Here is a 26138-nt window from a genome sequence, read left to right as displayed (position 1 = left end):
TTCCATTCCTTAAGGTGTGGGACACTTGCAACTAACTTCTGTACTACGTACTAAAACAAGCAAAGAATTCTAGCCGTGTGGCTCCTTATTGCACAGATGTCTTTTTCTCCTCTGCTTTTACACAAAAGAAAACAGAATTTGTAAAGTATTTCCAGAAGAAAGGATTTATAAAACAAAAGGAAAAAATGGCAAGCCAATTGAAGTTTTCTGCAAGACACTAGCTTACAGGAGGAAAGAAAAACACTATGAGGAGACAGATAGCAATATTCTGTTTTAAACATATGCCTTTTTTTTTTCAAAGAAATTTCAGTGGTGTCAGTTTTATTTCATGTGCGAGTTCCATGTCTTATTTCCAGCTCTTCCAACAACGATTTGTTTGAACCATATAGTTCGAAACTGTGATATAAGTAAAGAGTTGAAAATGCCCTTGGGGAGCTTATGGAAATTTTTAAGACTTAAATCTCTACTCTTTTTCTTTTAAGCCACATCTCATGAGGTTTATTACTGCTGGTTGTTACTTGAGATATTGCTGAGTTTCGTATTTTATTTTGTACTTTTTTAGTCCGTAAATCGTAATCCAGCACTCTAATCTTTCTTGCAGTTTTGGCTTTCCCTGCTTTCCTCCTGGGAATTAACCAGGACCGCTTAAAGGAAAAACTGACCAGCAGACAGATGGACAGCAAGTGGGGAGGCAAATCTGAGTCCATTAATGTAACACTAAACGTCGAACAGGCCTGCTACACCAGGGATGCACTGGCCAAAGCCCTTCACGCCCGTGTCTTTGATTACCTGGTGGATGTAAGTTGAATTTGATCAAGTCTACTACTGAAGCATTCAAACAAGTAGAAGTACAGTGGGAATATTTCTTGCAGTGCTCTTTTTGTCCATTAGCTCTTTCACCTAGTATGCCCCTTGGCCTACACATTAGCAGTAGCACTGAGGAGTCCAGTGGGAGCAGGACTGCAGCTATCAAATGCCAAGCACTGTCTAGGGACAAATGCTTACACCTTTTTTGAGGGTGCGAGTGATGAGCTATGCTTTCAGCACTGTGTCTGCTGCCGCAACTGCCCTATATGAGATCCTGGCATTTCCTTCTTTCTGCCAGCATCTATACTTCACTGAAGCTAAAGTCTTGCTGTATCCTACGTTGTGAAGCATTTTCAGATGAGCAGAATTACAGTGGGTTATGTTTCTGGTCCCTTATTTTTTTAAGCCCACTCTCCTGCCAAGAAATCCCTTCAGCACCCTAAAGTTAGGGCATTTGAGTAAATGCTAGTCTCTGCGCTGAGGTACTGTCTGCTTTGGAGGAGACGCTAGGCTGCGCTGATGTCAGGGAAGCCTTACCTTTGGCCGTGGGAGCAGAGAGCTCCTCTCTGCCCAGGCTGGTATCTCAAAAGTCTGCTTTGTCATGAAATCTCCATAACTCTGATTAGGTGTCTCTGTTACCAGCACTGACACTGCAAAAGAGGAAAATACAGAAATTACTGAAAAGATTCATGTTATTATCTGCAGAATGCCTCAAATATCAACTTTACAGCTGTTTTTTCTTTTTGTTGGCTCCTTTTTTCTTTAACAGAGTAGGTTACTCCAAATGAGAAATGCTTTCTTTGAACAGTAGCTCTGAAAACTTGTTAACTTGGAAAAAGGATACCGTACTGTTCATTTCCTAGCTTTTACTAAAAGCTTTTATTAAAGTGAAATAAAGTGAAATACCCTAATATAGACATTTGTATTCCATTCAAATATGTTATTTTAAAAGAAACCTAGTATTTTAATATAAAGATTTGAGGATATGAATATATAATTTAAGGATATAAACTACATTCTATTTTACTTTTTTTTTTTTTTTAATTAGTCCATTAATAAGGCTATGGAGAAGAACCATGAGGAATACAATATTGGTGTCCTCGATATTTATGGCTTTGAAATATTTCAGGTAAGGCAATGCAAAATTCAGTGTTTGAGCTGATCTGAGAGAGATTTTCTTCTTGTTACTTAGAGGAGGGGAAAAGAAAAAAATAAAAATAAAAAAACTCCAAACCCTGTGGCCAGAGGGAAAGCAAAAAAATAAGCTTCCTGGACATTCAGTACTCACTGGTAATGACTCACTTACTTAATAAACATGAAATATTGAAGAAACTTCAAAGGAAATAGGTCATTGGATCTTTATTTTGAGATCTGAGATTATGCAGAAAGACTGTAAAATCAGCAGCTCATCCATCATTGAAAATATTCCTTTGAAGCTTCTTCTAAGATCGCTAGCACAAGAACTAGCGACTACTGTATATAGAGCATGAGACTAATTTGTAAATTTTTTCCCTTATTGTAGAAAAATGGTTTTGAACAGTTCTGCATCAACTTTGTTAATGAAAAACTGCAGCAGATTTTTATTGAACTGACACTGAAAGCAGAACAGGTAACCAGATATTTATTATTATTTTTGAATTCATTGAACGAGCCATTGCCTTTTCATTTGGTGGAAAACTGAGGTTTTATCATCTGGTAACAATCAAATTTGCCTTGTTAAGCAAGATAAAGAAAAAATCTTCGATGTGGTTTACATTTTAAGGCTAGCCAACAGCAGTTTCAGACATGCTCCAGTACAGTGGTACAAAAGTGAGTCCCTCATACAGTGTACTAATGCAGTCATATGACTGCCCAGATTAACTGCACACCCTGACTCATTGACAGAAATGGAAAACTGCAGCTTGATTCCATCTCTCTGCTTTCATTGGACATGTCACAGTTAAACAGGAAAACGCTAGTTTTCTTATTTTGCTCCTCTTCACCCGTTTCACTGCCTTTGTTCTTTTTTAAAAACTGAATATCTCATTGAGGCAAATGCACAAATGCTTTTGAAAGTATTTGCATTTCTCTGCTCAGTCTCTTTGCAAAAATAAAATCTCTTCACATGAATGAGCTGCTGCATGGGGAAGCAGACAGCATGCAGCTGAGAGGAGCATTGTGTGTGGTGTGAGCCCACGCCTGGCACCAGCTTTGGGACGGTGTTTTCAAGAATGCCCTCACACAAGTGCCTTTGTATAAAAGTAACTGATCGTTGCAGTTGAGCACACAAATGACCTGTTAAGCATCTAGCTGGACTAATATGTTTGTAACTGAGTGAGCCATTTTAAACAAATTTCAGTATGATTTCTTTTCCCTGTCAATCTCTAGATGTCCTTACGGTTACAGTAATTGCATACAGAAATAAAAAGGAGGGCTGCATCTCCATTTTATGCAGACTTCTGACTGTCTTTATTTGGAGTCTGATCCTTAATCTGCATGTCACAACCTTTATTTTTAAAGTTGTTCTAAGGATACAAATGCTTAGCTGCATTATCAAGATACTTGTAAGACCCATTTTGTTGGTTTTCGTAAAGTGCTTTGACAATAATTCACTGATGAAAAATTCCTGCTCTTCTCAGCAACTACTCAAGGGCTATGAATGACAAAATGCACAGGGAGAACAGAGAAGGATTTTAATTCAGCTCTTGGGCAGCAAATAGCTGTATTTAGCCATCGTATTTGTTATTTTCCCCTGACCAAGCAGGCATAAACCTGACAGGTCTTCCAGAGCCTGAGTAATGTAGAGCATGTGCGTACGTAGTTCATTGTAAATCTGCTGCTAGATTCACAGTGTAAGAGAATATTTGTGTCTTTCTTTTTACTTAACAGGAAGAGTATGTGCAAGAGGGAATTAGATGGACACCAATAGATTACTTCAACAACAAAATAGTGTGTGACCTTATAGAGAACAAAGTGGTAAGCGTTTGGCACAAACAACAATGGAAAAAAAACAGAAGATTTTTCTCCAAAGTAGTGGGGCAACTGCTTTGCTGTCAAGAATATGCACAGGAAAAATGCAAATACTGTTGTTTAGTATCTGAGTCATACTAAGCCTATATATAAAATCTTATATAAGATATCTTATAAGAGCTATAAGATAGATACATGTTATATAAGATATTGGCAAAAACAGAACTGTAAGCTAGCATGGTTGAAAACAATATGAATAAAAAATTCACTGCTTGGAAATTTAAACTTTATCCCTCTAAATTTATCAAGAGCTTTCCAACATGCAAGTGTAGCTCAAATGTAAGCTCCCCTTTTTGTCTGAGAGATCCAGTTCAGCTGGGGAAGCTACAATACCAGCTTCCTTTAAGGTATTGTAACAAATTAAACAAGTGAAAACAAAGTATTTGGAAATTTCATAGATTAAAAAATTCATACCTTTTTGCTCCCAGAATGATGACTCAACATTTGTTGTCATGCCAGATCAGGATTTAAAGACTAAACTGTAGAACAAGCAGTCCTTTAGGACAGAAATTTTTTAGGTTTTGTTTTTTCAGATAGTCTTTTGTCCTTATATAACCCTTTAACGGTAGTTCAAATAAAATGGTGACTTGTGCTTAACACCACTTGAGATTTTACCAATCTCCTGTCTGCCAGCATCAAGATAACTAGGAAGAGGATAAGCTTTGTGTCACAATCTCAGATACTTAAGTTGCAGTTTAACAAACTTCAGGTTGAGAATTTTAATATTAATCTGAAATATGGGGGGGGGGGTTGCTGGAGCGAGAAAGGAGATTACTTTGTGAAGGAATTATAAACTAAATTAAATATTTCTGAACAACTGTCATTTTTCCTATCATTTTCCACAATCACCAGTATTCCATGAACCAGTATCTCTCTTTAATTTGTGTGCTAATGTACAAATTAATCTCTACTGTGAACTCTACTGATTGAGGGGGAATTCCTCTTGACATGTTTTTATTCTAATGTTTTTGTACTAACTTGTCTTTTTCGGGGTGAGGGAGGAGGCTAGCATCACACTCTTCTGTTTATCACTTCCTTTTCACTATTTTTGTTATTTCTCTCTGCTGTGTTAGAATCCCCCAGGGATTATGAGCATTTTGGATGATGTGTGTGCCACAATGCATGCAGTGGGTGAAGGAGCTGACCAAACTCTACTTCAGAAACTCCAGATGCAGATTGGGACTCATGAACATTTCAACAGCTGGAACCAAGGGTTTATCATTCATCACTATGCTGGAAAGGTAATATGACAAATCAGTACTGACATCAAATGAATTTTTAAAGAAAAAGAAAAGCAATGAAATGAAGGGGAAAGTGGTATCTCTGGTATCTCAATTTTAAAGTAGCCAGATTATCTCAGGAAACAATCTGGGGAGCTTAGAACAAATATGGCCTAACATATGCCTCTAGTTAGAGGAGATGAATCTGGGCTTTGCTGCTAGCAAACATACTGACCAAAAGTTTAATATTAAATTTATGCAATGAATAAATGCCTCTAATCCTTCATTAGTGAAAAATTATTAATTTCCTTGTTAGCTATAATGGCAGTAGATGAAAAGGATTCAGATAGAAAACAGATCCTTAATTGATGATATACCAATAAATCTGGAGTAATTTCCATCTTATTTAGGTATGTTTCTCAAAGTATTCATGACTTATTTTTATGTGGCTATATTTTGTAACTGTAAATCATGTAAAATATTTTTCTTCTATATAATTCCATATTAAATTTACTTGTATTCCATTCACTAGTTTCGTAACACTCTTTTCTACTGAATGTGAATATATGTCCAAAATTGCTTTGTGTTTGAAAATCTTTAACTAATCTATGCAGTGATTTATTAATGATTGTAGCATCTTTAAGTAATATCAGACTAACCAAAAAGATCAGAACAATTACTGGTGAGGACAGAATTTAAACTTCTTTAATTATTGGGTTCTCAACTTACCACAAACAATCAATTTCCACCTTGGCCCAGGTATCTTATGATATGGATGGATTCTGCGAGAGAAATCGGGATGTTCTTTTCATGGACTTGATTGAACTCATGCAGAGCAGTGATTTGTACGTAAGCAAAACTTGCTTAAAGCTAGGAATAATGTGTTAGTTCAGATGGATGCAGAGGGCCTGACTTCCCCACTACTTCCCAACTTGTGAAATAATTTGCAGAAAAGTAGAAATAAACATCACCGAATAGTAGTTTATAGAACAGTACTGTAGGACAGTATCACTTGCATTATACTTGATCTTCATTTTCTGCAAATCTGAATGAAGGTACTGCAGTGTCAGAATCAAATAGTTTAAATGATAACCATTTTTTCAGGCATCAGACAAGGCCCATCAGTAATTTGGAGCTATCTCAGAGCAGGCTCTGTTTTGAAAGTATTAAGTAGCTTTTTTTTTTTTTTTTTTTTCTCCTTGTTATGTGCTTTAATTGATGTTTACTTTCTAAGAAGTGCTTGTTTCTTTGAGTCTGGAGTCTGGACATCACATAATTAAGGGCTCACTAAAATAGCAAAGGATCTCTATGAGGAATAAAGCTTTTGGAAAATACTAATCTTAAAATAGAGTTGTTATAACTGCAGATTAACATAGATAGCTATTTATATTCTGCTCAACTTTTACAGCATATTCCCTGAGATTCCTGCACTGAATTGTCTTTCTATACCAACACTATTTTATTCTTTTCTAGACCTTTTATAAAGGCTCTGTTTCCTGAAAACCTCCAAGCAGACAAGAAGGGCCGTCCTACCACTGCAGGCAGTAAAATTAAAGTATGTTTAGTTTTGATATGTGCAGGCGTGAATGATTGATTGTACATAAATCTGAATTTAAAAAAGTTTGCTGTTTTGCACTATCCAGATATTTTTAAAGATAGGCATAAGGGCATGCTGATTGCCAAGTATGTATTATTTGAACCGTTAAACTCTCATTTCGCCCAGTGTCACTGTTCAGTTGTATTCTGCAGCAATTAATTTTCCGTGTGGGCAGTTGATAGTAGTGATAACAGTACTTGCACGTGCGTAATTAATGAGCCCCTTCACTTAGCCACTTGATGTCCTACAATTAACTACAGATAAATTCATCTCTCTGCACAGTGCAGAAATGCAGTCAGCCCTGATCTGATGCCTACTGAAGTCAGAGGGCTTTCTGTTGACTATAATGCACAGTGAATCAGGCATCAAATGTTTACACATCTTTTCTGGAAACTGGATGTACAGTAGATGCTTAGATGACATGCTTGCAAAATTTGGAAATCTGTATTTTTCAGCCTTTTTCCTCATATTTCACCTTATAGTCAAATTCATCTGATACATTATATAACATAACTCCATGTTTAAATTTATTAAATATGTTTAAACAGGCCTGGAGAAGTGGTACCCTCACAGCAGAACTCTGTATGAGTCTTTCCAGATAATATTTTCTGAGGTAGTAGATGAGTATGGAGTGATTTTTCTTAGTGGATGTGTTTGTCCATTTCTTGCTTGCGTATCCCTAGAGACCAATATAGGTACGTTTCAATTCAATAGAACAAAGATGATTTTGAAAAACACAAAAGCAAAAAAAATGGACAACTGTCCAGTAATACAATCAGTAATCAACAGCATCCTTGTCTTCATTTTGGATATTTATTTATATTGGTTTTTTACTTCCTCCTCCTTATCTTACGCACATGTAATGAATACATTTAAGTATATGGCTTTTCTGCACAAAACTTTTGCAGGATTAGAGTATTTCTAGGCTGAAATGCAGCTTTGTGCTAGTATGGCTGCGCATTACCCTAAGACACTGTGGGTAGCACGCAGAATGGATCAGAAGATGACCGATGACTTTTCGAAATTTCCGAGGTTTACCCTATTCAGCTCAGATCCTAATTTTTTCCCCTCAATTTTACAGAAACAGGCAAATGACCTTGTTGCAACCCTGATGAAATGCACACCCCATTACATCCGCTGCATCAAACCCAACGAAACAAAGAAGCCTCGAGACTGGGAGGAGAGCAGGTATGAATAAGCAAAGGATGTGGTGAGGCAGAACCAGAGTTAATAGACAAGAAAAAATCAGTATTTATAATCATACAGCCTACAAACAGAACCAGATCCTCTAAAAAGCTTCAGAAAAAAATCTGCCATGTTACCAGTTGCTATATGAGCACTCCTAAATTATGAAGATTATCTGTGGTCTCTTAATTTAAATCAGCAGTTAATATAATCAGTTCTTAGTTTTTCTCCTTTCAGTTATACATGATCAAAATTTGCAGAATGTGTGTTAGTAACACAACTGGTAAATTAAAGACTGAGTTTTCAGTGTGGGATTTACACATTGAGTGCTTTATATATCAACTTTTTCTTTGTTCTTTGAAAACACTGGCTACCTGAAAGCCAGCATGATGTGTGAATTTGCTTTTATGTATCAAAAAAGGTTCAAAGAAAAATTTTTAGAAGTTAATCAAGCAAATACCAAAAAGTACTCTATAACAAAGAATATAAAAGATTTTTATTTTTCTACTTCAGAGTTTCATTAGCCAGCTCTTTAAAGATAAATCACTTGAATATCATAGCAGCTGGTTATATAGATACAAAATAGATACCTAAATCATTTTGGTTTATTACCAAGCACTTTTGGTTTTGGTAAAGAGCTGATATAGCAATTGGTTATTTTTATCACAGCAAAACAATTTGCTAAGTCTGATAAAGAGCATTTACGACCACATCAACAACACACCAGAACTTGCTTCCTGCCATTTGGCACACAGACTAGCGCAATTACATACAGATGTAGAGCACTTTCAGAAGCCACAACCATGACTGCCCCTTGAAAATGTCATTTAGGCCTTGCCATTAAACACAGACTTTCTTTATCTTTTCTTCTCTGGCCATCGAGATCCCCAAAGACCTACCATGCAGCACTGAATTTCCCACTGAAACTGGAGCCAAAAGCGTCTAAAACTTGTAACAAAACAAAGAGCTATAAATAATTGAGTGCCCTTTTAAATCAGTCATTTACATGTTGGAAAACAGGCCTATTATTGGGTTGCTTGGAAACCAAGGAAACAAACAAACAAAAACCTAACCCTGACAAAAGGCCAGTTTTCAGGAAACCCGCTCCAGAGCGAAAACCTGAAATGGGCAAGACTTCCCACAGCGAGAGTGATAGTTGGCAAATGCAGCAGTTACTGATGATAAGACAGATAGGTGACAAAGGATTGTATAGCATCAGAACCAGACACAAACAGTAGTAGTTCTGTGATAATGGACTTCCATCCCTGTTTAAAAATACTAACATTCTCTCCCTTTCCAAGCTGTAATTTTTGATGCATTGTATTAAGAGCTTGCTTGAGTATAAATTTTCTATACCGTGACATTTCTAGGGAAAAGATATTTAATTATAAGCATATTGCAACTTGAACTTCAGTTTGATTTGTTTTGTGGTTTCATGATTCCACTGTGAGAAAGTTCTGTGATGCTGAAAATGCAAGAGATAACTGAGCATGGGTGATGTTTTATTGAACGTTGGTTTAGTGGATTTTTTTTTTGTTTTTCTGTGATCATTTAATCTTGTGCCATACACATGCTTTAATACTTAAAAATGATTGGAGTAGTTCATCTATAATCTGCATATTGGTAGCATGTTGCTAGGCTGTGAAAATGCTGTTCTTGAATAAAGGAAAAAAGGCTTGTTAAAGCTTTATTCACTTCACGCCCAGAGCAGCCATGTCACTCCAGGTTCATACTGCTGTGGAATAATTTCAGAATATTTAGCACTTTAAGATAAACCTTGTGTAATACCTAAACCTTGTATAATACCTTAGTTATTCCAAAAATTGGGCTGTTCCTTGAAATGTGTTTTTGTTTGGATCTTGGCACAGCCACTTGGCCTTGTATTCAAAATTGCTGCATTAGCTGAATTCCCAGACCCTGACCTGCTTGAGGTTGATGCCTGGAGGAAGATTTTCAAAGTGCCTTTTCTCAGGAAAAAGGGAAAAACAGAAAACTATCTCAAATTCTCTGTTGCTGGACAGTAGTATTGGCAGGACAGTAAGAAAAAGAGAGTAATACTGTTACTCCAGTGCATTATTCCAGATGTGAACAGGAGGGAAAGTTATAAACAGGAAAATGTATTTTTGACCATCAACTTTCTACAGTTACTGCACTGGCATTCTTGGAGTGGGTACAAATCATACTTTATTCCTTGAACACCACAAGATTAAGATGTGCAGTATTTTTTATTGCGAGTTTTAAGAACTCTCCTCATCATTTAATAAAATACCTCTAAGTGTTCTTTAAAAATAAGAAATAACTGAAAGGCTTTTGCCTTTTGCAGCAGGGCATTTCAAAAGTTCTTTGCCTTTATACTGAGCGTCATGTAAAAGGAATGTCTCAAGGAAAAAAAAAAAAGAAAAAAAAACAACAAGCAACACACTTTATAGTGGATTTAACCTCTCAAAATAGCTAAGGATATAACAGTAGGTTAACAGCCTAGAGGTTCCAGGGTTTGAAAAACTCTAAGGTTTTTTGTTGTTGTTGTCAATAACCAAAACAGGATTAAGATAAAATGGTTCCTTACAGCCTCACATTTCCATGATTTTTGTGTAAAGAAAGGCTCTTTTATATACTATTTGTTAAGCTTACAGGACTAAAATCTAAACAGCTCTCACATTTCTGACCGAAAGGTAAACTTCTGTAATTCACCCTATCAAAGAACAGCCACAGAAACCCCCAACACTACATTTCAGAATTTAGAATTAAAAAATGGCTTTGCTTCTTCCAACTCACAGCTTAAATGAGAAAGTTAAAGAAACGCAAAGGAAAACAGCAACAGCCGTCCATCATTAATAAAGTTAACTGAAATTCTTCAAGTCAAGCTCCCAGACATTAAAAAGTAGACTAGCAGGATATTTAAGAAAGAATGTCAAGTATGTTCCACAACTCTCAAAACAGAAAAAGAAATGCCAAAAGGAAGGTTTTTCCTTTAGCTTTTTCTCCTGCTTGAGATTAATGCTGAAATGTTCTTTCCCTGGTTACAGCCCAAAATAAGGTGTTTTGCACAAGGGAACTGCTGTGGTGTTGGAGGAAGGGTGTTTCAGTCCTGTGAGCTGCGGAGAGCCTCTCCCCAGCTCTTAACACTGCCCATAGGACTGGTAGTGGCTCACAGGTTTTGTAACTACAGTATGCTGTGAGCAAGCTTCCCAGGGGCGCTTCTAGGCAGTCTGTGCCCGTCTCAGATCCTCCGTCTGCTGCAGGGTAAGGTCAGAAGCAGAGCTAACTGCTCATGACTTCCTTCAGGCCCTCAGATAACGTGAGTGTGGCATCCTGGGCTGTCTCCAGCCATCACATTGGATCCTTCCCAGCACCAGCAAAACATACTTCAGAAGAGCCAAAAACAAGCTACTGTGGGTAACTGTTGATATTTAAGCTATGGAAAACATTGATGAAAACTGCAATAAAATAACAAAAAACAACTTCCCCATCCCCCCAGATATCCACTCTATATTCATGTAGGTAAGTTACTTGCCCTTTTATGAGTAATAATGTTAGTTTAAAAATTTATACATAAATTAGGGGATAGTCAGGAATTTAAACTAGAGAGAAGAATACTAAAGTTAAACTTAACTACATATATTTCAGCAATGTAGTCTACCTCCTTTGAATGTGTATCTTACCGTGTAGCGTCTGTGTTAATGTGCAAGAATAAGTAGATTCATATACCAGTGCGTGAATTTTAGAAGTAGAGTCGTTAAACAGGATATGGTATTCTAAGAATACCTCAATCTACAAATATGCTGAAATGAAACAGATTATAAATCTTACTATGTTGTGTCCACAGGGTAAAACATCAAGTTGAATACTTAGGTCTGAAAGAAAATATTCGAGTAAGAAGAGCTGGCTACGCCTACAGACGGGTCTTCAGGAAGTTTTTGCAGAGGTAGGGTAATAGTCGTTTTGAAATATCACAGCCCAGTGGTTTACATGATAAGGAAAACAAAAAGCTGCAAATTTTGAATATTTCTCATTTCCTATTTATCCTCTCCCTTTTCCCATTTACCTGTGCTCAGGATTCAGGCTCTGCAGAGATTTAAAAAGATTTTTTTTTTTTTTTTTAACTAATTTGTTGTCTTTGAAGTTCTTTGATTTTTCTGTAAATTTGCGCAAGGTCTCAGCTGTTCTTGTAGTGTTGTAAGAGGGATCTTCAAAGTATTAAACAAGAAAAAAAAGAGAGAACTTAAGAGTTGAGCTGCGTACACTGGAATCTGAATGTCCAGCTGCTAAGCTTTCTAAAAAATGTTGCTGCTACAGCTCTCCAACCTCTTCTTTCCTATGACAGAAAATGAGTGAAGAAATCTATGCCTGCCTTTCAACCACTCCAGTGCAGAGTAATATATTAGCTTAAATTGCTCACGTTATATCCTTATGCTGGTGTTCAAACAGCTGGGAACAGTAACAGCTCAAACCACTGCAGCTGTTCATTGAGTGAAAACAAGTCAGAGCTCTGTGATACCAAATCTCTTCTCAGTGTCTTAGGAGCAGCTGTTGGAGTGGATTAACTGCCTCCGATTGCTACGGAAACACTCTTAAATGAAAGCAATTTCAAGATTTATCCAACATTCAACTTTTGTTTTTGAAAATTGAGATATATAGCTAATTACTGCTAAAACTGAGACACTATATGACAAATGAGCTTATGTTGAAAGTCTGTGTTACATTTGAGAATTAAAAACAAAAAAGCAATTAGCTGTTTCAAAGAACAGAGTATGATTCATCAGATGGGACAGAACAAAGCCACTAAAAATACTTTACAATTACATGAGAGTATTCTAATCATCTAATAATACATCTGAAATATTTTAAGGTGTGGAAACTCAGTTTTCTAATATTGAAACAATTCCTAATCTTTTCTCTTCACTATCTTCAAACTCAGTTATAGAAACATAATTGTGCTTCAGATTGCATTACCTTACTAGAATACAATTGCAGTAACAAATGAATAATGAGTATTAAATGTAGCTTCCATAATTGTTGAACATTGATTATGCATGACAGCTGTGCAGCTCTGAAAATCTCCCTGTGAGATCTGCACAGAGCAAACCAGATGCTAAATTCAGAAAGGTGAATATATTTCTATACTTCTCTTCATATGCAAAGATCCACAGGCAATGGAAACCATTCTCCATTGAATTTAGATCTTTGTTTTGACTCAGTCTTGTCAAATTTAACATTTTGTTATAAGTAAAACTCTTGCTGCAACCTTTCCATTTGCAGTTCTCTAGCACCCAGATCAAGCTCTGTTCTGACACCGTGAGTCAGTGTGAGTTGAAGTGGGCTATGGCATGGATGGACAGGAAATGCATGCTTGTACAGTTGTTTTCATTGGGAGTTCCTTGGCAGCTCATATAAGTGGACATTTACAATCTGAATAGACTTTTTATGTCTAAAATTTACATTTGCATGCAAAAAGCCAGTCACTGAAAAGGCCTGTGTGTTTTTAAGCATAACCAATCCAAAAGCTGAACTCCATATTCCCATATTTAGGCATATGACCTAACTACTTACTGTGAGTTTATAATAGATAACTTATTCTTGTTTGGCAGTCATGAGTTTCAATTTTTTCAGAAGCATTTTAAGAAAATGCTTGGTACTTGTGCCAAAATCCTCCTGCAAACTCAAATTACATGTAACCTTGAAAACTTAGATATATGGATATTGACACAACCAGTTTAGAGGACAGCATTAATTAAGTATGCACAAATACTTAAGTATTACAAAGTGCTATTTTTAAATGGCAGTGAATCCCCACATTATAGAATATTCAGTTGTAGAATTGTGGAAGGTTTAATTGATCCATGTTATAGAATAATCTGTTTCTTCTGCCCTTTAGACTTCTCAGTCTCTTAGTAAGATGGATAAAATTAACTTGAATTTATAAAAAAGGAGAATTTCAAGTCTATTCTTATTTGGTACCTGAGAACTATATTTATATTAAAAGGTTTAAAGTCATATCTTGTTTTAATCATTATTTTATTTCCTTTTCTCGGAACACGCAAGATAGAATTTGTAGCATACTGAAATGTAGTGTAAAATTCTGTTGTACGGAAACTATTACTATCTTGATGGTCTGTATTAACTTCAGCTCCTTTATATTCAGACTTACTTAGACCTGCTTATACAACTATACTGTTGAATGTACATAATGATCCTGAAGACAAGGTTAATTAAATAAGCTATGAGTTACTTCAACTTACAACCCCTTGTACTCCTCTGCATCTATCTATCCATGATAATGATGAATAAAGTATAACTATATAAAGGTATCTATAATCATAGATTATATATAATGCACTTACGTATTTAAGGTGGTATAAGAGATACTTCGTTATACCATTGTGCACACTACCTGAACATTTTAAACTAAGAGATGAACAAAATAACAGATGCTTTTGAATCATGGTGGATTGTCCACAAGTTAACCTTACATTCTTTTCATGTACTTGCTATTCAGAAATGTTTGGAGTAGTTTCAACAAATAATGTGTATACTATGACTTATCACGATCTATTTCTTTTTAACCATTTGCTACTTTTCTTTGTGTAGTAGGCTTTTCTAAGTTGCATGACACTATTTCTGCTCCCTGGCTGGATAACATTTTAGACATGACAGAAATGAATGAACATCCCCTGAATGAATTTTTTAACAACTCCCTGTGATTTTTGAGAACATTTTCATTAATACTTAGGAACTGCCTAAGTATTCCTAAACTTGGGAATCACAACAAACTGAATCAGTGGTTTATTGCTTTTTTCATTAGTTGAATAGTTTTACTAACAAGCATGATTTAGTTTGGGTAACTCACATGCACGTAAGGCATTATGAAATAAAATTGTCAAGAGTGGAACACAGAAAAGATTTTGGGGGAAATTTGCCACAAATTTAGCTTTTCTTTACTCTCATTCTCATAGACCCTGGAATGTTTACTTCTAGAGAAGCTGCTTCTTGCCCCAGTTATGCAGAGGCAGCTAAAGGCCATCAGTGCTTGTCAGCAGACTCAGAGGGGGCAGCAGAACAGGAAAGCTTTGTACATACAGCCTGCCCCTTCCAAAAGCCCATGTTAAGCCTGAAAAAGGAGGCAGTTTGCAAGCAGCTGTAACCTAGCATCCAACTCATTTTCCAGGCTGGAGAACATGGCGAGATGTAGGACTGCTCACCTCAACCTCTTGAACATATGCACTATCACAGCACCTCCCTGCCTCCTTCCCTGCTCGATGTCATGGCCAGTTCCCAGTGCTTCCTCCAGACAGCACCAACATTGCAGTGTCTTTCTTCCTATAGCACAGGCCAAGCTGAAGGCTTCCTGGGAAAAGGCCAGTGGCTAAGAGCAGACCAGCTGTTATCTACAGATTTGTTAGGAGCATGAACCAGCCACTTGTTTAGAAAAGCAAAAAGCCTTTGCAAGAAGAAGGAAGGTGACAGAGCAGGGCTTTAACGGGAAATTAACCCTGTGCTTGGGAAGGAATCAGTGAAATGCCAAGGATGGAGGTACTTAACACCAGACTAGAAACCATTGCTAGTAAATATTCTAGCCCTGGGTTTAGAAGAGCACAGCAAGCAAAACTTTCTGTAATTAACAACTGCAGTCACAAAATAATAACTCAGCATTGGAAATGGAGTATTCTGGACACTGTTGCCCTTCTCTTTGCACCTGTTTGGTCTTGCTAAAGAGCACTTTAAAATTGTGCATCTTCTGTATGTCCTTCTATGCTTCTCTAAGTCTTGCCAAATGGTTAGACCCCCCAAGAGTAACACTGACTAAAAGTCAGTGGTATTCTGCTGCTGCTCTGTGATGCCAAGTTTTAATCTCTTCCGTTTGGTTGTTCAGATACGCCATTCTGACCAAAGCAACTTGGCCTTCCTGGAAAGGAGATGAGAAACAAGGAGTTCTCCACCTGCTCCAGTCAGTCAACATGGATCCTGACCAATACCAGCTTGGGAAATCTAAAGTGTTCATCAAAGCTCCAGAATCTGTAAGTTTGGCAGGATACAAGTCTTTAAATGTGACACTTCTGCTGAAATAAAAGGCCTGCCTACTCAGCAGTTCTGCACGAGATCTGCTATGGTGGGAGAAATATCAAAACACGTGTCACGCTGCTCATCAGGCAGTGCCTTGACACCGTGGGTGCAGCAGGGATTCTAGGCACTTGTATAATGGGCATAGCGCATAAAGAAACCTGCATGATCGTGATGCTGTTTGACATGAGAAATATGGGAAAAATGCATCAGAAAGACGAGATGGGGTATGAAGATGTTTCACTGTAAGATGGCACGTATCCCTTCTGGTCTTCCTGATACATTTAATGACAGTTATCAGAGAAATTGTCATATGAAGGAATGTCATGGCATGAAAACATATCTATTCCATTAGCTCGAGAGAGAAAATGAGTCTTCTCAGTACAGAAACTATGGAAGAAAATAGAATAGCCTCCAAATATATAAAGGAAATGTTTTGCATTATTGAATAATTCGACCTTAGAGAACGACTGAAATGAACTGCCATTCGAGGAAAACACTAGGGAGCCATCATAAGGCTGTCTGTAGCTGCTGAACTGCACAAAATCTGTTGGAAAAAATATTTCTGACACCACTACTCAGGAAAGTTGATAAGAAAAAAAGAATACTCAGTTCAGAAGCATGTATTCCTCATTGTTTCAGAAGCAGTCAGATTTAGTTCGTGCAATACACCTTGCGGCTAGGATTAGCTAGCTTCTTAGTGCTGCTGTCATTTTCTTCTGCAGCAACATTTGTGGTCTGTAGAGTAGCCGTAATTCAGGTAATGACTGTGCTGTGCCCAATTACACAGGAAGACCTCTGTTGAGGCGGGGAATAATCCTCTAAGTCATAAGCAAAACTGTTTCTTGCATATATAGGTTAAGACAGTATCATCTATTTGGGACTTTCCATTCTTGCCATCTGAGAAGGACAATATGTTTATGTAATATAGTATATATTAAGGTGTACAGCATATTTTAGATTCTTAGATTCATGATGGCAGAGCAGGAAATTCCAGTCTAGGATTGATCCAGCTTAGTCCCTGCAAGCTACAAACCTTAGCTAGACAGCTATGAGAAAGTGTGAGGTTCTTTTGCCTTCTTCCATAGCACAGGGCATGGTTTATATCTTGAGATCATTGGGGAGCTTTGTCCTACAAAGTTAATGAAATAGCCTAGGACATTAGTGATGTCTTTGATATCTTCTTGTGATATTACAGATGGGACTTCCAGTCCTGTACTACCTCAAATTTGTTGTGGGGTAGTGGCAAGTACACACTCTAGTCAAGTATTTCTGTAGACTAGTATGGATTAGTTAGTTGCTTTAATTGTAAGGGAACAAAATCGGTAACTCAAGTCGCATCTTCTAGTCCTATGTTCATTTTCTTACACTGTAGCAAAGGTACTTTTCTTGTTTTCACTATGAAATTATGTGGCATCCATGCCATTCATTGCGGTTAGTTACAGACCCAATACAATCTGAGAAATTAACAATTAAAAAAAAGAAGCTAAAATGATTTTTGGTTGATTGTCTTTGGGATCCCAATGTTATGCTGCCTCCTTGGGAGTACTAAATTTATATTAATGTACTTTAAGCTGCTGAAGAGGTGCAAATTACTTGTGTTATACATTGTATGAGAAATTTTGGGGTTCTGGAACACAGTATCAGAGATTGGAAAAGCACTATAATCTCATTTAACATTTAATCCAGCATCAGTCATTATAACAATCCTTTCAGTGGTGGTCAGTGAAGAGCGTGTTGGGTTTTCCCATTCTAATGCATTTCTGTAATACTATGTCCTGGTTGCCTTTGAATGCCACTTAAGAGCATTTCCGTGAGTTTTACTGGAGGGCAGTTCCACCATTTAAGTCAACCTGGCACTGACTGAAAAGAGTAAATTTTTGTTGCAGTTCCATTTCAATTTAAATTAAACATGTTTTCAATTGCTATATACTGTTTCTTTCAAAATGTATTTTGTGAAAATCCATGAAGATAACTTAAATAGGACTAAAATTAGTTTGAGGCTTTTTTTTAAAAAAAAAAAGTTCAAAAACATCTTTTAGTACTGTGAATTGTGTATTCTAAAGCTTACTTAGTAGTTTTAGTACAAAAGACAAATAGCTCTCACCATATTATTACTGAAGTATTGGCCAAAGTCACATTACTTTTGAGGAAAATGAACCTTTAGATGATAAATTAAGATTTTTCTTCCCCTCAGTAAAGAGCACCTGTTACTGCAAATAGGATGGAAAAAATACTTGATTTAATTTACTCGAAGGGAGTGTTAGAGTATTTGTATTTTATAACTTATCTTTACTGAATCATGTCATTCTGATGACCTTTTGCATTGAGATTTTGCAGTTAGCATTACTATTAGGAAAACAAATGGCACATGGTCACAAGAGGCAACATCAGTATTGATGCTATAACCTGAATTGTGCTGATTAAGGGCTTGATTGTGGCCCTCACTGAAGCAGAGTACGTTTTTGCACTAGGGCTGCATGCTGAAATCCTGTCTAGTGCTTCTGTGTTCATGAAGATGTTTCTATAAGCTTTCCATAGATGGAGAGTTGCCAGCTAACTGTGAAGTAAGGTTTTGCGAGTAGCGGACAGGAGGCTTTATTATTTACATTTCCATCAAACACCTGAATAAATAACTCTGCACAAGAGCAAGTGAGGTCCTGTGGAAATGGTTTGCATTAGATCTAGTTTGCTTTTAAGATCAATGAGTAACGTTCTTTTTCTAGATTTGCATGGTTTAAGACAGCAAATTGAACAAGGGATCCCGATGCCTAAGTCTGCTTCTTAATATGCTTGTTTTAATTAATTTTGGCTCTTGAAAGCTGGAAGTAAAATGCTTATAAATATTTAACGCACAGTAGAGGAAAATGATAAACAGTCAAGTCAGCAGACTGTGAGGTAATACCATAATTGCTAGCCAAATGCTTGTGCTACTGAAGAATTTTTTTTTAAGCTAAGCTTACAGTATGTAAAAGACTAAGGTGAAATATGCTATATCCTACAGTAATTATGAAATTATTTTAAAGCATTAAATTTGCATATATTTGAGAGCTTGCTACATCCACTGAAAAACTAAGGGATACAGTTCAATTTCACTTTTAATGTATCAGCATTTCTGCTTGAATTATATCCCAACATTTTGGATTCATATCATATTGTAGCAAAATATAAAGTCGGATTGTAAAGACTACAGCCAGCCTGCCGACTTAGCTGCTAGAGAAGAATGGAGGGAATGGACATGCCAGTATGCAATTCAGACAAGGAAGGAAATGGCATGTGATTTCAATGCATTATTATGCTGTGCATGGCACCAATCTCCTTAATGCATGCTAAGGTTCTGACAGAGGAATGGGAATTTTTGAGAATATGGTAAGCTGGAGATGGAGACGGGATGGATGCCCATTGGTGAACCTTGAGGTACAGCTTCAGCACTTCAGGGAGAATGCATAGTCTTCCTCCTTCAAAATGTGATACCAGGGTTGGTGGTTAGACAGGTAAAAGCCAGGACAACTCAAGCTTCAGAGATCTCTCCCAAATATGTTTCCTTGACATTCTGGTCTTGGACCCCTTGGTTGTCGTAAACACAACAGTTTGGGTCTAGATTGAAATACACTGGAAAGTTGGAAGTAAAATATGGCCTTTTACTCAACTTTCCTTTCTTGTAAAATGCTTGATCTGCTGTATTGTTTCTTTGTGCAGCTATTTTTGTTGGAAGAGATGAGAGAAAGGAAGTACGATGGGTATGCCCGGGCCATCCAGAAGGCATGGAGGAAATATGTGGCCAGGAAAAAATACGTTCAAATGAGAGAAGAAGGTAAGTCCTAACTTTTGATGACAGATGTTTCACACAGGATTCCAGAAATAGAAAGAGTGCTACAAGACATGAAGGAAAAAGCTCTCTCTCTCTGTAGAAAAAAGCATTGCACTGTAGATGGGGAATGCATTGAGAATGACTGCAGGCTGTTAGACCCTGAGGTTGGCTGCTCTACACTGTGCTCTGCATGCATGGGTTTCTTGGTACTTTATTCTTGAAACAAAGGTAGAGCAGATAGGAGAGAGATCAGGGGTTTTCAAGGGGAAATGAAAATAGCATTTCCCACAATTATACAGGCCTGGGGATGATACAAACCAATACAAAACTGTAATGCCCAATTACTTTCCTGGTAAACAGTAGAATACCTATTTAACAGCTCCATTTTTTGAAGCATGAATGAACAACATTCTGGGTTTAGAAGAGTTAACTTTTAATTTCCAACAGCAAATACTGAGTCAGAATTTCCGTAGTTCCCAACATGCTCCTGATTCATCAGGACTGCTGAGCCTGCCAGTGTATTCAGTAGGAATGGATTTAAAAATCACATGGCAGCTTATATGGAAGATTACTAATTTCTCACTATTTTCTCCATATTATAAACAAATTGGTTTTTGCTTCTTCCTCAGTAGTTCTGCTTGAAACTGTTAGCACTTTCAGAACATGAGTTTAGAAAATGATATAGTAAATACTACAAATCGCTGTTTATTTTTGGTATTTAAGCTTCCGATCTATTGCTGAACAAGAAAGAGAGAAGACGAAACAGCATTAACAGGAATTTTGTGGGAGATTACATAGGCATGGAAGACCATCCAGAGCTACGCCAGTTTGTGGGCAGACGGGAGAAGATTGATTTTGCAGATACCGTCACTAAATATGATAGGAGATTTAAGGTAGGATTAAGAACAACACCCAGTAACCATCAGTTTTTTTGCACAGGTGTGTTTTCACCATCCTGTAACAGAAACTCCACAACACTGATTTCATGCCACCTAGGATACCAGTTTGAAAAAAAACAAACAAACACACACACACACTTTTTAACCTAAAAGACGTGATATTTGGCACAGGGAAGCAATTACACCCTCTTGATCTGAGCATTGTGCTGGGTCAATAGGATTCAAAATGGTGAAGGGCTCACGGGACTTCTTATATTAACTAGGAAATGGGAGCAAGGCTCCTTTTTAGCCCAGTTTAGTCTGACTCTCAGGTCATGCAATTGCTCACATCAATATTTTCCTACTCAAAGCAAAGCCAATGACCTTGCCCCAAATCACAATACATTGTATGTATACAATAATACAATATAATCCCTAATGTCCCGACATTAGGGAGTTGATCTCTGTGTAGCTATGTATTTTCAAACAATTCTGTATTTCAGAGTGTGAAGCGAGATCTTGTCCTCACTCCAAAATGCATATACCTGATTGGGCGTGAAAAGATAAAGCAGGGTCCAGAGAAAGGCCAAGTGAAGGAAGTCTTAAAGCGGAGGATGGAAGTGGAGAGAATTCTTTCTGTTTCTCTAAGGTCAGTACCTTGAAAACATCTTACGAGTGACAGAGAAGTTTGCATAAGGCAGGGGAAATGAACTACTGATGAAGGCTGTTTCAGGAGCTATAGCAATTAAATTTTGTACATGAGCAAACCTGAAGCTGTGTATCACTTCCAGCCCTTGTAAATATGCTATAGAAATAGATGTTTATGTTTACAGCAAACACATGAATTTGTTTTATTTTTTGACTAGTTACTAAAATGGCTTACTTGCCCTACATCTCACTTTTCTGGTGTGACCCCCCAAAATGTATTCTGTGAAGGCTGTTACTCACTATGATAATTACTGCAGGAGGTTCTAATGCATTTTGACTAAAGTTTATATCTCATAAGTAATTCTTGATTCTATGTAGATGCATCTTATGCTGTTCCATCGCTTCCTAGGGGGATGTTGTTTCTCTGGCTGGGTATTCAAACCTTTTATTTCTATTGGATTTCTCATCATTTCTGCTGACTCAATGTCAGACCAATCCCAGATTGCAGGAAGTATCTGAGGATTCCACAAAGAACTTAGAAACTCAGATGAGTAAGTAAAACCAGGAAGAGACTTCCTATGAGACAAATATATTCTTGTCTACATCACTTTATCCCTTTGAAAAGGGGACAAAGTCTGTGGATACCTTTGTATTTGTTGTTGCAGTTTGTCAGAGCTGGCAGCTGGATGTAATTTAATATAATGGGAATGCAGACCCAGCCTTATAAGGCCACAAGTGTGCTTCAAATGTTGAAATCAGAAAGCAAAGTCAGAAATCTCACAGATACTTTACGGTGCGTAGTAAATGGCAGATTTCACATTTCTGCTGAGTTCTTGACTCGCAGCCATTTCAAGATGATGAAAAAGCCTGCAAAGCATGTCTGCACACACAATAGCTTTTTCAAAGTCGGTGGTTTATTTACCATACACCTTTATAACAAAAGTTGCAACAACAAGCAACTGTAGTAGATCTAGGCTAAAAATGAGAGCAAAACTTGTTGTTTTATTGTGCTAGGATTGGACTGTGTGTTGTGCAAATCTTGAACAGATTGCAGCCAGGCGCTCAAGCTGGGTCTGTGGCATTCCAAAGGCACAGTCACATTAAATCAGCTAGAGACGGCTGTCTGCCAAGTTAGTGAGAGCTGTTACACTCCTCTCACATGTAAATAACAGTTCAGCAAGACTTCCTGAAGTAAAACCAAATGTGCTTGATTCTGAAGAAACATGTATATTGTATTACGTCTAAAAATGTTTTATGCTTACTTTATTGATGTTACTGTGTTGTAAAAGCCATTACTTCTTGTATGTGCTGAAAGCAGATTCAGGACTGGATCCTATTAAGTTGTCTAGATATCTATAAAAGCCTCAAAAAAGAAAACCAAGGGGCACAAGAGGGCTTTTCCATGTTTTCAGGTTAGTATGGGCCAACTTCAAAGGGGGTCTTACCCAAAGGGTATCTTAACTCTGTGTTGATGCAGCATAATAATAATAATATAGCGCTGCCTGTAGAAGCTACAAAAGCTACTGCTTCATTGAAATCCAAAATGAAATTCTCAGTGGCAAGTGTTAGGGTTTGTAACATTAAACAGTCTTCTAAACTAATAAAACAGAATGAAACCTTTATTGGTGCATACATTGCCAACTGTATTTTTGAGAAAGCAGGTTTTCAGGCATATTAGGCTCAAAACAAAAATTGTATTAGCTCTTTCTAACTTGCATTCTCTTGTAAGTTGCAGCTGACCGCTGTTGACGCTTCCTTAATGTAGTTCTTGGACTGTTCTTACAGGTCTCCTTCAGAGCCCTGCTGAGGCTCTGGCTTTGCTTAATTTGAGGTGGTAGGCAAGAAGGCCACACTCTTATTTTGTTTTCATAGATTCTCATTGCTATTTTGAATAGAGTTAAATACTTTAATGTACTTAGGTAAATTCATAATTTCATGTATCCTTTCCCAGAATGATCCCAGTATATCAGAGTTTGAAAGGAGGTATGAAATATGACAGTGGTGGTGAAGCTTTTAGAAAAATAGGCAGTGGTATAACCCATACTTTACCTAATGCATTAGGTAGGTTAGAACAGTAATTTTGTATCTGATATCAAGAGCACCTCTGGAAAATAAATACAGTTATTCTTAGTTCTTGTATAAAATAAATGAATAGATACTCACAGTCTCTAGAGAGAGTTACTGCCCACAGTAATCAGATGAAAAACAATGATGAAAAGGCTGGTGGTGGTTGCCTTTTCAGATTTAAAGAGTCAGCAATCAGGTACACCTGCTGGGAGAGCATGCTCCAGGTGGGAAGCTGTTAATTGCTAGGTGATGAGAAAGCACTGTGTGGGTGAGCAGACTTAATTGTGTCCGTGATAGAAGGCAGCTCCTTTCTAAGGTGAAACTTCTTTCAATTTCTTACATGCTATAATTAGCTAACTTTTGAGTTACTGTGAAATATTGAAATAATGCATACATAGATCTATATTAGATATCGAGGCCTTCTTCATGTGATTTATTGCTGTGCAAGTCATTTAAAGAAGTTGTTCATCAGTGAAAGTTACATAATTTTGCCTCTCCCTTCACCTGGCCGCAAAAAGACCTGGTTTTCCACAGCCTTGACCTCTATGGTATTTATGTTGACACTCTGAATGATGCGCTAGTGGCAAGTTTTTCACACATTTGTTTAGAAAAAACTTTGAAATCACTTAATAAGTGTTAATTCTAAAATCTGTAAGGTCTCCAAAGAGAAACGCAAACTGGGATTGCCTCTTTTGCTTAGGTCATCTCTAATGTTTTGAAAGACATTGAAGTAGTAAAATATTTTCAAATGTTATTAATGGCAGCAGAAAATGAGATAGAAGCAAATAGGTAACAAAGCAACATGTTAACACAGTTCATCATCTAAAAATAATGTACAAGTTTCAACTTCTAGAAGAAACTGCAGCCTGGGGATGTTAGTAAGAAAGAGTCAAAGTGTGACTCCAGATATAACACACAAATCTGAGACTTCTTCATGTGTGCTATCTAATAGCCATTAGCATGTGCTCTGCTGGGGAGGGGAGCTGCTTGCTGAAGGGAGGAACCTCACTTTATTAATTAATATTTCCTCTTAAATAGCTCATGAGTGAAACAATTGTGGGATTCTTTTTTGCTTCTGAGAAGCTGTGCAGGAAGTTGCTACAAATTATTCTGGCAGCAACCTCTTCCTCAATCATAGTTAGGGTAGTTTGATTGCCATATTTGTGCCTTGCTTTCTTTCTCTTACTTTCAGCTTTTTTTCTCTCTAAAAAACCACACACACACACAAAAAAAGCCCTCATTCATACATACATACGTGTGTGTGTGTGTGTGTGTGTCGGTTGAAAATCTTGTAACCATCTCACAGATGTCTTTCTATGCACAGGAGTAGGGTGGAATCAGTCCACTATTAGAACAAATAATAACTTGCCCAACAGCACTGAAAATAATAGAGGAATTCTAGCTTCAGTCTCCATGCAGTGGAAAGAAGCACCATGAAAAGGAGCCACACATTTCTTGCTGGGAATATTTAACACTATATCTAACTATGCTTCTTCCTTCATTAAAGAAGAAGAACGAGAGAGAGGCCTAATTTCAGTGTTGATGCAGACTGCTATTGTCAACAGTGTGAATAATAGTTGTTTGTAGTCTGTTTGGGGGGAGATGTTCTAGCACTGGGGAAGGAACAGAAATGCACATAGGAAAAAAGGGGCGAGGAGTGGAGATGGGACTGCAGCTGTGTCTGACAGTACAACAACTTCAGTTTGATTTGAACCGATCAAGAATCACGCGTGAAGTTAGAGGTTTCATGCCACGTTAGTGCAAACATGAGGGCTGCCTGTGGGGCAGTCCCTTGCCCTCGCATTATACCCCCCACAATGCTTCTGGCACTGCTTCAGCACTGTCCTCCCATGTTGTGAGCTGCTTCTGCGAGCTGCTGCTGTTGGGACCCAGCCCACCGTCAAACCCCAGTATGCTGGAGCAGACAGGCACCAATGTGGTTATAGCTAGGAAGTCAGCCAACATGCTGTTAAAAGGAAGAATGATGCACACGTAGACAAAGTACAGGCCTGCTGGATCAGGCAGGACATACGCATACAACAAGCGTAACCCTGGCTCAAGCTTGTGAAATGGTTTTACTCTGGGGGACTCTTGGAGGGCACAAATCAGTCTTGCAAAGTACTGGCACGTGGATACCGATTTATGTGAAGGGGTTTGCAATATCTTCAGCAAGTGTGAATAAGAGTTGATTCAAGGCTGCCAGTGGGACTAACTGTCCAATGTGTATTTTCTAGACTGTGTTAAACCCGTGTAAGCAAAAGACAGCGGAGAGTGCAGCACTTTCATTCAGAATTTGCTTGCTTTGGGTTTCACTCTTTTAAGAAAGACTAGTATCTCTTAAGTTTCTAGATCATCTCTAATCACATGTTTTGCCATTATTGAAGATATGGACTTTTTAAATTGTAGCACATGTTCTCATTTTATGATAACAGTAATGACTTCAAAATGATAACTTAGCATTTGTATCTCTCAAAAAAAAGGTTGTTTTGATTATTCCATTATCAACTGTTCTTAAAAAAAAAAAAAAAAAAAAAAGAAAAAGGTCTTCTGAAAGCAAGGCTCTGTAATGAATGCTGCTTGGACAGCAGTCTTTCTTACTTTTTAGAAATTAACGATAAATAGTCCGGGAATGTCATTATAATGCTGAGTGTATTTGCTGTTCAAATTTTAATCATCTGACTAGTGTATGCTTTTTCTTTTCAGTACAATGCAAGATGACATTTTCATTCTACATGAACAGGAATACGATAGTTTGCTTGAATCAGTCTTCAAAACGGAATTTTTAAGCCTTTTATCAAAACGATACGAAGAAAAAACACAAAGAAAGCTACCTCTGAAATTTAGCAATACGTGAGTGA

At 37.4% G+C, this 26138-nt stretch overlaps 1 protein-coding gene across 5 annotated transcripts in view; it reads left to right on the top strand.

Annotated features, from left to right (window-relative positions):
- The window catches only part of MYO1E (myosin IE), a 94973-nt gene that overhangs the window by 55590 nt on the left and 13245 nt on the right, over positions 1-26138 (top strand). For all 5 annotated transcript variants that reach the window (XR_009959504.1, XR_009959505.1, XM_062584154.1 and 2 more), the window contains exons 10-23: positions 602-798; positions 1856-1936; positions 2330-2416; positions 3676-3762; positions 4890-5057; positions 5796-5881; positions 6510-6591; positions 7715-7821; positions 11645-11743; positions 15689-15833; positions 19576-19690; positions 20411-20580; positions 21069-21214; positions 25984-26130. Coding sequence is in view for 3 of the 5 variants with exons in the window: in XM_062584154.1 (XP_062440138.1) it covers positions 602-798; positions 1856-1936; positions 2330-2416; positions 3676-3762; positions 4890-5057; positions 5796-5881; positions 6510-6591; positions 7715-7821; positions 11645-11743; positions 15689-15833; positions 19576-19690; positions 20411-20580; positions 21069-21214; positions 25984-26130 (1717 nt within the window). In the remaining 2 variants the exon portion in view is untranslated. The remainder of the gene's footprint in view (positions 1-601; positions 799-1855; positions 1937-2329; positions 2417-3675; positions 3763-4889; positions 5058-5795; positions 5882-6509; positions 6592-7714; positions 7822-11644; positions 11744-15688; positions 15834-19575; positions 19691-20410; positions 20581-21068; positions 21215-25983; positions 26131-26138) is intronic.

Source organism: Rhea pennata, chromosome 10 (assembly GCF_028389875.1).
Source record: "Rhea pennata isolate bPtePen1 chromosome 10, bPtePen1.pri, whole genome shotgun sequence".
In the NCBI taxonomy this organism is placed as follows: Eukaryota; Metazoa; Chordata; class Aves; order Rheiformes; family Rheidae; genus Rhea; species Rhea pennata.
This window is presented reverse-complemented; position numbering and strand designations above follow the sequence as displayed.